Below are 13537 nucleotides of genomic sequence, written 5' to 3' on the forward strand. Positions count from 1 at the left end.
CCTTTGCTGTGCAAAAGCTTTTGATCTTGATGAAGTCCCAATAGTTCATTTTTGCCCTTGCTTCCCTTGCCTTTGCCGTTGTTCCTAGGAAGATGTTGCTACGGCTGAGGTCAAAGAGGTTGCTGCCTGCATTCTCCTCAAGGATTTGGATGGATTCCTTTCTCACATTGAGGTCCTTCATCCATTTGGAGTCTATTTTCGTGTGTGGTGTAAGGAAGTGGTCCAATTTCATTATTCTGCATGTGGCTGTCCAATTTTCCCAGCACCATTTATTGAAGAGGCTGTCTTTTTTCCATTGGACATTCTTTCCTGCTTTGTCAAAGATTAGTTGACCATAGAGTTGAGGGTCAATTTCTGGGCTCTCTATTCTGTTCCACTGATCTATGTGTCTGTTTTTGTGCCAGTACCATGCTGTCTTGATGATGACAGCTTTGTAATAGAGCTTGAAGTCTGGAATTGTGATGCCACCAACTTTGGCTTTGTTCTTCAATATTCCTTTGGCTATTCGAGGTCTTTTCTGGTTCCATATAAATTTTAGGATTATTTGTTCCATTTCTTTGAAAAAAATGGATGGTATTTTGATAGGGATTGCATTAAATGTGTAGATTGCTTTAGGTAGCATAGACATTTTCACAATATTTATTCTTCCAATCCAGGAGCATGGAACATTTTTCCATTTCTTTGTGTCTTCCTCAATTTCTTTCATGAGTAGTTTGTAGTTTTCTGCATATAGATTCTTAGCCTCTTTGGTTAGGTTTATTCCTAGGTATCTTATAGTTTTGGGTGCAATTGTAAATGGGATTGACTCCTTAATTTCTCTTTCTTCTGTCTTGTTGTTGGTGTACAGAAATGCAACTGATTTCTGTGCATTGATTTTATATCCTGACACTTTACTGAATTCCTGGACAAGTTCTAGCAGTTTTGGAGTGGAGTCTTTTGGGTTTTCCACATATAGTATCATATCATCTGCGAAGAGTGAGAGTTTGACTTCTTCTTTGCCGATTTGGATGCCTTTAATTTCTTTTTGTTGTCTGATTGCTGAGACTAGGACTTCTAGTACTATGTTGAATAGCAGTGGTGATAATGGACATCCCTGCCGTGTTCCTGACCTTAGCAGAAAAGCTTTCAGTTTTTCTCCATTGAGAATGATATTTGCGGTGGGTTTTTCATAGATGGCTTTGATAATATTGAGGTATGTGCCCTCTATCCCTACACTTTGAAGAGTTTTGATCAGGAAGGGATGCTGTACTTTGTCAAATGCTTTTTCAGCATCTATTGAGAGTATCATATGGTTCTTGTTCTTTCTTTTATTAATGTGTTGTATCACATTGATTGATTTGCGGATGTTGAACCAACCCTGCAGCCCTGGAATAAATCCCACTTGATCGTGGTGAATAATCCTTTTAATGTACTGTTGAATCCTATTGGCTAGTATTTTGGCGAGAATTTTTGCGTCTGTGTTCATCAAGGATATTGGTCTGTAGTTCTCTTTTTTGGTGGGATCCTTGTCTGGTTTTGGGATCAAGGTGATGCTGGCCTCATAAAATGAGTTTGGAAGTTTTCCTTCCATTTCTATTTTTTGGAACAGTTTCAGGAGAATAGGAATTAGTTCTTCTTTAAATGTTTGGTAGAATTCCCCTGGGAAGCCGTCTGGCCCTGGGCTTTTGTTTGTTTGGAGATTTTTGATGACTGTTTCAATCCCCTTACTATTTATGGGCCTGTTCAGGTTATCTATTTCTTCCTGGTTCAGTTGTGGTAGTTTATATGTCTCTAGGAATGCATCCATTTCTTCCAGATTGTCAAATTTGTTAGCGTAGAGTTGCTCATAGTATGTTCTTATAATTGTCTGTATTTCTTTGGTGTTAGTTGTGATCTCTCCTCTTTCATTCATGATTTTATTGATTTGGGTCCTTTCTCTTTTCTTTTTGATGAGTCTGGCCAGGGGTTTATCAATCTTATTGATTCTTTCAAAGAACCAGCTCCTAGTTTCATTGATTTTTTTCTATTGTTTTTTTGGTTTCTATTTCATTGATTTCTGCTCTGATCTTTATGATTTCTCTTCTCCTGCTGGCTTTAGGGTTTCTTTCTTGTTCTTTCTCCAGCTCCTTTACATGCAGGGTTAGGTTGTGTACTTGAGACCTTTCTTGTTTCTTGAGAAAGGCTTGTACCGCTATATATTTTCCTCTCAGGACTGCCTTTGCTGTGTCCCACAGATTTTGAACTGTTGTGTTTTCATTATCATTTGTTTCCATGAATTTTTTCAATTCTTCTTTAATTTCCTGGTTGACCCATTCATTCTTTAGAAGGATGCTGTTTAGTCTCCATGTATTTGGGTTCTTTCCAGCTTTCCTCTTGTGATTGAGTTCTAGCTTCAGAGCATTGTGGTCTGAAAATATGCAGGGAATGATCCCAATCTTTTGATACCGGTTGAGACCTGATTTGTGACCCAGGATGTGATCTATTCTGGAGAAGGTTCCATGTGCACTAGAGAAGAATGTGTATTCTGTTGCTTTGGGATGAAATGTTCTGAATATATCTGTGATGTCCATCTGGTCCAGTGTGTCATTTAAGGCCTTTATTTCCTTGTTGATCTTTTGCTTGGATGATCTGTCCATTTCAGTGAGGGGAATGTTCAAGTCCCCTACTATTATTGTATTATTATTGATGTGTTTGTTTGATTTTGTTATTAATTGGTTGATATAGTTGGCTGCTCCCACGTTAGGGGCATAGATATTTAAAATTGTTAGATCTTCTTGTTGGACAGACCCTTTGAGTAGGATATAGTGTCCTTCCTCATCTCTTATTATAGTCTTTGGCTTAAAATCTAATTGATCTGATATAAGGATTGCCACCCCAGCTTTCTTCTGATGCCCATTAGCATGGTAATGTTTTCCACCCCCTCACTTTAAATCTGGAGGTGTCTTCGCGTCTAAAATGAGTTTCTTGTAGGCAACATACTGATGGGTTTTGTTTTTTTATCCATTCTGATACCCTGTGTCTTTTGATTGGGGCATTTAGCCCATTAACATTCAGGGTAACTATTGAGAGATACGAATTTAGTGCCATTATTAGTCTATAAGGTGACTGTTACTGTATATTGTCTCTGTACCTTTCTGATCTACTACTTTTAGGCTCTCTCTTTGCTTAGAGGACACCTTTCAATATTTCCTGTAGAGTTGGTTTGGTGTTTGCAAATTCTTTCAGTTTTTGTTTGTCCTGGAAGCTTTTTATCTCTCCTTCTATTTTCAATGATAGTCTGGCTGGATAGAGTATTCTTGGCTGCATGTTTTTCTCGTTTAGTGCTCTGAATATATCATGCCAGCTCTTCCTGGCCTGCCAGGTCTCTGTGGATAAGTCTGCTGCCAATCTAATATTTTTACCATTGTATGTTACAGACTTCTTTTCTCGGGCTGCTTTCAGGATTTTCTCTTTGTCACTAAGACTTGTAAATTTTACTATTAGGTGACGGGGTGTGGACCTATTCTTGTTGACTTTGAGGGGGGTTTTCTGCACCTCCTGGATTTTGATGCTTGTTCCCTTTGCCATATTAGGGAAATTCTCTCCAATAATTCTCTCCAATAGACCTTCTGCTCCCCTCTCTGTTTCTTCTTCTTCTGGAATCCCAATTATTCTAATGTTGTTTCGTCTTATGCTGTCACTTATCTCTCGAATTCTCCCCTCATGGTCCAGTAGCTGTTTGTCCCTCTTTTGTTTGGCTTCTTTATTCTCTGTCATTTGGTCTTCTATATCACTAATTCTTTCTTCTGCCTCATTGATCCTAGCAGTGAGAGCCTCCATTTTTGATTGCACCTCATTAATAGCTTTTTTGATTTCAACTTGGTTAGATTTTAGTTCTTTAATTTCTCCAGAAAGGGCTTTAATATCTCCAGAGAGGGTTTCTCTAATATCTTCCATGCCTTTTTCGAGCCCGGCTAGAATGTTCAGAATTGTCATTCTGAACTCTTGATCTGACATATTACCAATGTCTGTGTTGATTAGGTCCTTAGCCTTCGGTACTGTCTCTTGTTCTTTTGTTTGTGGTGATTTTTTCCGCCTTGTTATTTTGTCCAGATAAGAGGATATGAAGGAGGAAATAAAATACTAAAAGGGTGGCAAAGACCCCAGAAAAATGCGCTGTAACTAAATGAGAAGAGACCCCTAATTGTGGGGGGGGGAGAAAGGGGATAAAAAGAGGTTCAGAAAAAAAAAAAGAAAAAAAATTTAATTAATAAAACAAATAAAGAAAAAATATAAAAAAGAAAGAAAAAATATATATATTTAGATAAACTAGTCAAAAAACGTTAAAAAAGAAAAGGGTAAAAGTTTTAAACAATTTAGCAGAAGAAGAAAAAAGAAAAAAAATTGAAAAAAGAAAAAAAAAATTGAAGTAGCCGGAAGACTAAAGAATCATGGGGAGAAAGCCATGAGTTCCGTGCTTTGCTTTCTCCTCCTCTGGAACTGCGCTGCTGTCTTAGGAATTGAACCTGCTTTCTCCTTGATAGATGAACTTCGTCCTGGCTGGATATTTTGTTGATCTTCTGGGGGAGGGGCCTGTTGTAGTGACTCTCAAGTGTCTTTGCCCGAGGCGGGATTGCACCGCCCTTACCGGCGGCCGGACTAAGTAATCGGCTCGGGTTCGCTTTTGGGAGCTTCTGTTCCCTGAACGCTTTCCATAGAGTTCCGGAGGACGGGAATGAAAATGGCGGCCTCCTAGTCTCCGGCCCGGAGGAGCCGAGAGCCTGGGCCACCACTCCTCAGTGTGCCCCCAGAGGACAGCACCCAATCAGTCCCGTATCCCCAGCCTCTAGCCGCGCTCCAAGCTCACCCAGCCCGCGACCAGTTCAAGGTAACCCCGAGCTGAGAGTTCAGTCCTCGGCTCTGTCTCTGCAGCCGGCTTCTCCGTTCTAATACCTGCGAGCTCTGCGACACTTACACCCCCGATCCTTCTGTGACCCTGCGGGACCTGGGGCCACGCTGACCCCGCGTGGGCTTCACCCTGGTTTAGCCTCTGGAGCAATGTCCCTCTGTGGAACAGACTTTTAAAAGTCCTGATTTTGTGCTCCGTTCCTCCGCTGCTTGCCAGGATCCGGCCCCTCCCCCCGCGGTCTATCTTCCCGTCGCTTTAGATTCACTTCTCCGCCAGTCCTACCTTTCAGAAAGTGGTTGATTTTCTGTTTCTAGAGTTGCTGTTCTTCTTCTCTTCGATCTCCCGTTGGATTTGTAGGTGTTTGCAATGTTTAGATAAGCTATCGAGCTGATCTCCTGCTACCTGATGTAGTCTCAGCCTGCTACTTCTCCACCATCTTGACTCCTCCCCACAATTGGGTTATTTTTTTATCTCTTCTCTTACTCCACCAATCTAGAGAGCTGTTTATCTATAAATATTAGGTCAAACCATACGAAATTGCCATTTCTTAAAAGATTTGTTTTTATTTATTTGATGGGGGTGGGGGGGAGGGAGGGAGGGAGAGGGCAAGCACAAGTAAGGGGAGTGGTAGGCAGGAGAGAAGCAGGCTTCCTGCTCAGCAAGGAGCCCGATGTGGGGCTTGATCCCAGGAGCCCGGGATCATGACCTGAGCCAAAGGCAGTGGCTTAACTGACTGAGCCACCCAGGTACCCCCGAAATTGCCATTTTTATAAGTCAAAGATGTTTGATCAATGGCGATTTCATATGGTTTAACCTAATAACTATGTATACATTTATACACATATACATATATTTGAGAACAGGAGTCTGAGGAGAAAAAGCGATAGAGGAAAGTAAATAGTTGGTGGGCCAAGGACAGAACTCAGGAATACTCAGTATTCTTAGCTAAATAGGTGAGTCCGTGAAAGAACCTTCTCAAGAGGTATGAAAAGAACCAGAAGAATAGTAGTGTCAAGGAAACAAAGGGAATACGGGATATCAAGAAGTAGTGAAGGAATAATGTTGCCATATATCCCAGGAAGATCCAGAAAAATGAGGACCAAAGAAAGTTTCTTTTGAAATTGATAATACAGAAGTTTTGTGCTACCTTTGTGAGCAGTTTTTTTTTTTTTTTAGAGGGTGGGGTGGGATTGAGGAGCAGAGGAAGAGGGAGAGAGAGAATCTTTTTTTTTTTTAATATTTTATTTATTTATTTGACAGAGGTCACAAGTAGGCAGAGAGGCAGGCAGAGAGAGAAACAGGCTCCCCACTGAGCAGAGAGCCCGATGCGGGGCTCCATCCCAGGACCCTGAGATCATGACCTGAGCCGAAGGCAGAGGCTTAAACCACTGAGCCACCCAGGCGCCCCTTTGTGAGCAGTTTTAATGGAAGGTGGGGGCAGAACCAGATTTCTTTTTTCTTAAAGGGAGAGTCATTCTGATTTTATATTTACCTTCTCAAGGAAGAGGCTTATATTCTCATGTTAGCAGTGGGGAGCAAGGGCAGTGCTCCAGATGTTGAAGTGGAATAAGAAAATGTATTCAGATAAAACGGTGTCCTTGGGTGTTGAGGGAGAGCCAGGATATGAGTATAATAAGACAGAAAGCATACTTTGAAGAATATTGAAGGTATAGGTTTAGATTACCATGGAATAGAAGTTCTGGAAACTAATTGAAAGATTTGAGAGGGATGAGAAGGGGGAAAGAAGGATGAAAGGGGGAAGAAGCACAGAGAAGTACAGAGTATAAGAAAGAATAAGTGACAAAAGGGGCTTTCATTTTGGTAGGTGGCTAAGGATAACAGCAGTGTGACATGGTAGTAGAATTAGCTAGAGATTCAGTTAGTTTATGAGTTATTATTATTATTATTGTTGTTTTAAAATTATATGGGGGGAGCAGAGGAAAAGGGGGAGTGAGAGAGTCTTAGGGCTCTATCACACCCTGACTGAGATTGTGACCTGAGCTGAAATCGAGTCAGATACTCAACTGAATGAGCCACCCAGGTGGCCCAGTTTATGAGGATTTTAAAAGGTAAAATATTTATATGCTCTGAAGAGGAACCAGAGTATAGTTTATGAGGATTTTTAATGACTTAATATTATTTTAGCTATTGTATGACTTGATTATTTAGCTTCATATAACAAATAAATAATATTTTTAAAAGTCTATTAAAACATTTTCAGTGCTTTTGTTTGTGCTTAGCTGGTTGTGTCTATCAGCAAACAATTTTTCTCATTGAAGAATTATGAATGAGAAAATTCTACAAATCTACTGTAACAATGCTATTTTCATTGTGGCATGTTAATTTTCTAATTTCTGTCCACATTGATTTATGTCTCCTGTATAATTACAAAAAGAGTGTACATAAATTTAAAAACTGGGATGCCTGGGTGGCTCGGTCAGTTAAGCGTCTGCCTTCGGCTCAGGTCATGATTTTGAGGTCCTATGATTGAGTCCCGCATTGGGCTCTTTGCTCAGCAGGGTGTTTGCCTCTCTCTGCCTGCCACTCCTCCTGCTTGTGCTTTCCCTCTCTCTCTCTCTGGCAAATAAATAAATGAAATACTGAAAAAAATAAATTTAAAAACCAGGATATAAGATTTGTCAAATATAGTCAAATCTGTTCATAGCCCATAGATGTTATACCATGGTGAATTTTTTTCTATTATTATTTCTATTTTGTTTCTTTGTAGGAGTAGATAACTGTGTTGATCATCTTCATAATACAGATTTCTTCATTCTTTTGGCATACATTTCCAGGAATTAAGTTACTGGATGGAAGGAAAGAGTTTGAATATTTTTCATGACCTTGTTACATGCTGGTATTCCTTTGCCATACACAGTTTTTTGAGGGCAGATGGATATAATGCGTAGAGTACTTAAATAACAAGGGTCTGGCAGCCATGGAGAAAGAATTGGGGTTTGGAAGATGAGACTAGAGTAAAGAAGACTGACTAGGAGGGCAAAGTAATCTCAGAGATGTGAAGGCCGGGCAAGGGTAGTTACAGTGGGATTGGAGACGGAGAAGTTGGACATTCTGAAAAGAAAGAAAAATGATAGGATTTGGAGAGAAAAACATGAAGGACACAAGATGACTTTATGATTTCTAACCTGGTATAGTAAAGGAAGCAGGGATATTTTGCCTGGAGGAAAATGACTAAGATTTTGTGGGTCCTTTTAAATAATTGGTGGATTGGATTCCAGGTGTCAGTTTCTTTAAAAAGTATTAATTGAACTGTTCTGTGAAGTGAGCATCCTATCACTGGAGATACTCAGATAGCATCTAGGCCAGTATTTGTTAAGGATATGTGATAAAGGTTTCCTGTATTAGGTTTTGGGATGATGTGGAGAGCTTTCAAATTTATAGATTTATCCTCATGAATGCGCTGGGTACATCTCTGTTAAGACTGTGTTTTTTTGTAAATGAGGCCCTGAGAAATCAAGGCAAAGCCTCGGAAAGGAAAAACTAGAATTGTTTGTTTTCCAGTTACAGAAGGTAAGATAAATTTTTTGACTGTCAAAAAGGGAGTAAATTATAGTTGTGACACAGGATGAAAAGGATAGGCAACTCATTTCCATAGCAACTTCAAAGGATCTCTGAGTGGAGATACTAAGTAGTGGGTGATACTGTATTTGAAGATGTAATATATGTTATAAATGAATATAATTTAGAGAAACAAGAGTCTGTTCCTGGGCTGATAAGCTGGGGGCAGTCTTGTAGAGAAAATAGCAATAAACTTGTACTATCTTTTGGAGACTGATCAGGCTGGAGTAGTAGCTATTGGGCTCTGATGCAGGATGCAGTAGCTGGATGCAATCATCCCAATGGTCCCTTCCATCTCTAAGCCTCTGGTTTAATTTGTTAGTTCTCAACACTAAAGTGTGTCTGAATGATTTTATGAATGATTTTTTTGTTTTGTTTTCTTTTGCCTTCTCAGTGTAGTGTTCTCCAGTGTCTGAAAGAACTACTGCAGAATTGGCTGTTGTGGCTTTCTGCAGACATCCACATGAAACCAGTGATGAACAGTCCTCTGTGAGTCTTACAACACTCCACAAGAAATGATCTGTACAAAAATGTTTGCATGTAGAATTTAATAGTGTGTCATGAGACCTTATTGTAAATGCTTAATCATAGTTTTCTAAAAAAAATTTTTTGTAACTTTTCGCTCTTTTCCCTACAATCCTGTGAGGAAGGGTAATTCCTCAAGTTCAGTTCTGTAAATCAGAAAACAACCCCTAAGCCTCTTAAGTGACTTGCAAGAGTTATTGTAGCAAAATATTGGAGAGGTGACGTTAGAACTTACACATTTGACTTCCATTCAGTTTAGCTCACTTTAGAAAACATGTTCTTACTTATATGTAAAATCAGTCTGATAATGGCTAGGAAAATCTGTAATTTTGCAGTACAGTTTTGGGGTTTTTTTTTGTTTGTTTCTTTGGTGTCTTTTGATTATATACATTAATCAGTTAATTACTTGATTATGTATAGTATTTTCACTTTGGAATAAAGAGCCCCAGATTTCCATTATGTTGATTATTATTAAAGGTGTGCTTTGAATCTTTCCACTAAAATCCTTGGTTTCCCCTATATTATCAGCCACATTATTCTTTAACATTTATTTTTAAAAATCCTTTGTTGTAGAAAACTGCAAACATAATCGAAAGAGTAGAAAATAGGGGGATTCTCTCCTTCTCTGCCCCTCCCTCTGCCTCTCTCCCTCTCTGCTCCTCCTCCCTCTCTGCCCCTCCCCCCTTTCTAAAATAAATACATCTTTTATTTTATTTTTTAAAGGATTTTATTTATTTTTGTGAGAGTGAGGGAGAGTAAGCAGGGGGAGGGGTGTGGTGAGAGGGAAAAGCAGACTTCCCACCTAGCAGGGAGCCCAATGTGGGACTTGATTCCAGGACCCTGGGATTATGACCTGAGTAGAAGGCAGATACTTAACCAACTCAGCCACTCAGGTGCCCCCATATAAAATCTTTTTAAAAAAAAGTATAGAAAATGATACAGTGTTACCCCTATGTGTGCATCATCCAACTTCAGCAGTTACCAGGTCATGATTAATTTTTTTTAAAGATTTTATATATTTATTTATTTGAGAGAGAGCGAGAGAATGCACACACACACAAGCTGGGAGAGGGCCAACCGGACTCTCCGCTGAACAGGGAACCTGATGCGGGTCCTGATCCCAGGACCCCGAGATTATGACCTGAGCTGAAATCAGATGCTTAACTGACTGAGCCACCCAGGCACCCCAGATTTTTTTTTAAATTTCTAACACTCCTCCCTTTCTTCTTCCTCTGTTCCAGATTTTCTTTCTTTCTTTCTTTCTTTTTTGCAGTATACCTTTTTTTTATTGTGTTATGTTAGTCATCATACATCATTAGTTTTTGATGTAGTGTTTCAAGATTTCATTGTTCTAAATTTTCTTAAATCTTTTTTTTAAAGATTTTATTTATTTATTTGAGAGAGAGAGTGAGAAAGAGCATGAGAGGGGAGAAGGTCAGAGGGAGAAGCAGACTCCCCATGGAGCTGGGAGCCCAATGCGGGACTCGATCCCAGGACTCCGGGATCATGACCTGAGCTGCAGGCAGTTGCTTAACCAACTGAGCCACCCAGGCGCCCTGTTCTAGATTTTCTTAAGCAAAAAGCAAAACCCAGACATCATTTCAGCTGTTGAAAAATGATAACCAGTATAACACCAAAAGAATTAATAGCTTTATTTATCATCATTTAAAAATATTCTAATTTTTTTAAATATTTTATTTATTTATTTATTTATTTGAGTGAGAGAGAATGAGCAAGAGCACAAGCAGGGGGAGAAGTAGAGGAAGAGGGAGAAGGAGACTCCCCGCCAAGTAGGGAGCCCGATATGGGGCTTGATCCCAGGACCCTAGGATCATGATCCGAGTTGAAGTCAGACATTTAACCAACTGAGCCACCCAGGTGCCCTAAAAGCATTTTTTTAAAGATTTTATTTATTTATTTGACAGATCACAAGTAGGCAGAGAGTCAGGCAGAGAGAGAAGGAGATGCATGCTCCCTGCTAAGCAGAGAGCCCAATGTGGGACTCGACCCCAGGACCCTGAGATCATGACCTGAGCCGAAGGCAGAGGCTTAACCCACTGAGCCACCCAGGCACCCACCTAAAAACATTTTTAATTGAAATACAGTTGCCATGCAATAATATATTAGTGTACAACATGGTGATTTGACAATTCTATATACTACGTAGTACTAACCATGATAAATGCAGTTGCCCTCTGTCACCAAAGTTAATTGCTATATTGTTGACAATATTTCCTATGCTGTTCTTTTCAACCCTGTGACTTACTTTTTTTTTTTCAATGCTGACATGTAAGTCTTTTTTTTTTTTTATTTGTTTATTTACAGCATAACAGTGTTCATTGTTTTGGCATCACACCCAGTGCTCCATGCAGTACGTGCCCTCCCTATTACCCACCACCTGGTTCCTCAACCTCCCACCCCCCCGCCCCTTCAAAACCCTCTGGTTGTTTTTCAGAGTCCATAGTCTCTCATGGTTCATCTCCCCTTCCAGTTTCCCTCAACTCCCTCTCCTCTCCATCTCCCCATGTCCTCCATGTTCTTTGTTATGCTCCACAAATAAGTGAAACCATATGATACTTGAGTCTCTGCTTGACTTATTTCGCTCAGCATAATCTCTTCCAGTCCCATCCATGTTGCTACAAAAGTTGGGTATTCATCCTTTCTGATGGAGGCATAATACTCCATTGTGTATATAACCCTGTGACTTATTTTATAACTAGAAGTTATTATACCTCTTAATCTCCTTAACCTGTTTTGTCTCCCCCCGCCCCCACCACCTCCATCTCTTCTGGCAGCCATTAGTTCTCTGTATTTATGAGTCTGTTCCTGTTTTTTTGTTTTATTCATTTGTTTTGTTTTTCCACATATACGTGACATCATATGGTATTTGTCTTTCTCTGATGTATAAAAAATAAATAGTTCTTAATATCTTTAAATATCTAATCAACATTCAAATTCCCTATATTATCAGTCATAATCTTACTTAATCTTATTTATACATAATCTTCCTTATACAAATCATAAGGATCCCTCAGCTTCAGTTGCATGTACTTAGTGGTTAGCTTGGTTAGATTAGCTCCTACTTTTTTTTTCCAAGATTTTTTATTTATTTATTTATTTGACAGAGAGAAATCACAAGTAGGCAGAGTGGCAGGCAGAGAGAGAGGAAGGGAAGCAGGCTCACCGCTGAGCAGAGACCCCAGTGCAGGGCTCGATCCCAGGACCCTGGGATCATGACCTGAGCCAAAGGCAGAGGCTTTAACCCACTGAGCCACCCAGGTGCCTCAAGATTAGCTCCTACTTTTCTATATGTTCTTACCTCTATAGTGATCTTTTACTTTGAGATGAGCATGGTGAATAGAAGCTTCTTGGGAGTTGCCTGGAAATTGTTCTCAGTTCTTTGTATTCATTTTTGCAGTGTGTCTGTATACTATGTATGTTTTTTACTTTTAGAAGGAAATGGAGCATTTTGAGTAGTAAAAGCATCTTGTAAGGCTGTGCTTCTCAAAGTCTGGTCCCTGGACCAGTAGTGTCAGCATCACTGGGAACTTGTTAGAGATACAAAGTCTCAGACCTTAACATAGACCTACTAAAATAAACTCTGAAGGTAGGACCTAGTAATTGGTATTCTAACAAATGCTCTCATGATGTTGGTGCTAGCTAAAGTTTGAGAACCATGATCACAAATTAATTTAAATGTTTAGCCTCTTCAAACATCTCAATTCTATTAAGAAGAGTATGTTTGAGTTTATAATCGTTGGGAAATTTACAATGTGAGTCTTAAGGCACCCTGATATAGGAACTTTACAATTCCTTTATTTCCAAAATTCCTAGCAGCCTTTTTAAATTAATGTCATAAATTTTGGGAGGGCATTTATTTATTTATTTTTATTTAAATTCAATTAACATATGGTGTGTTAATTAGTTTCAGAGGTAGAGTTCAGAGATTTATCAGCCTTATATAATACCCAGCTCTCATTACATCATGGGAGGGCATTTTAAAAGGAGCTTTGTTAGGCACTTGGGTCGTTCAGTCTGTTGAGTGTCTGCCTTCAGCTTGTGTTATGATCCAGGAGTCCCAGGATCAAGTCTTGCATTGGTCTTCCTGCTCAACAGGGAGTCTGCTTCTTCTTCTGCCCCTCACCCTGCTCATGCTTTCTCTCTCTCTCTCTCATTCTCTCTCTCAAATAAATAAATTTGAAAAAAATCTTTAAAAAAAATAAAAGGAGCTTTGTTTTCTAAAATTCTTAAACAAATGGACATAAATATAGATAATTTTAATGTCATAATACCATTTAGCATTATATAATAAGGGGGTTTTTTGGGGGTGTAAAATGGTGGTTTTATTAAAGCGCGGGGACAGGACCAGTGGGCAGAAAGAGCTGCTATCTATAATACAGTTCTTAGGTTCTCAGTAACTTCTTTTATTTTGGAGATATTGATGTAATGCCATGTCCCTCTCATATGACCATATGCCACGTGACTGTCAAAGGGAGTAAATTGTAGTCGTATTATGTAGGGTAGGAAACCATTCTCAGAAGTGGTCCTTCATTGGGCATTTTTGGT

The 13537-nt window shown here is 39.4% G+C and overlaps 1 protein-coding gene across 1 annotated transcript in view; it reads left to right on the top strand.

Moving 5' to 3' along the window:
- CENPI (centromere protein I) overlaps nt 1–13537 on the top strand; it is a 90170-nt gene that overhangs the window by 45997 nt on the left and 30636 nt on the right. Inside the window, exon 15 of the mRNA XM_045994486.1 lies at nt 8841–8935. Within this exon, the coding sequence (XP_045850442.1) occupies nt 8841–8935 (95 nt within the window). The remainder of the gene's footprint in view (nt 1–8840; nt 8936–13537) is intronic.

Source organism: Meles meles, chromosome X (genome assembly GCF_922984935.1).
Source record: "Meles meles chromosome X, mMelMel3.1 paternal haplotype, whole genome shotgun sequence".
NCBI lineage: Eukaryota > Metazoa > Chordata > Mammalia > Carnivora > Mustelidae > Meles > Meles meles.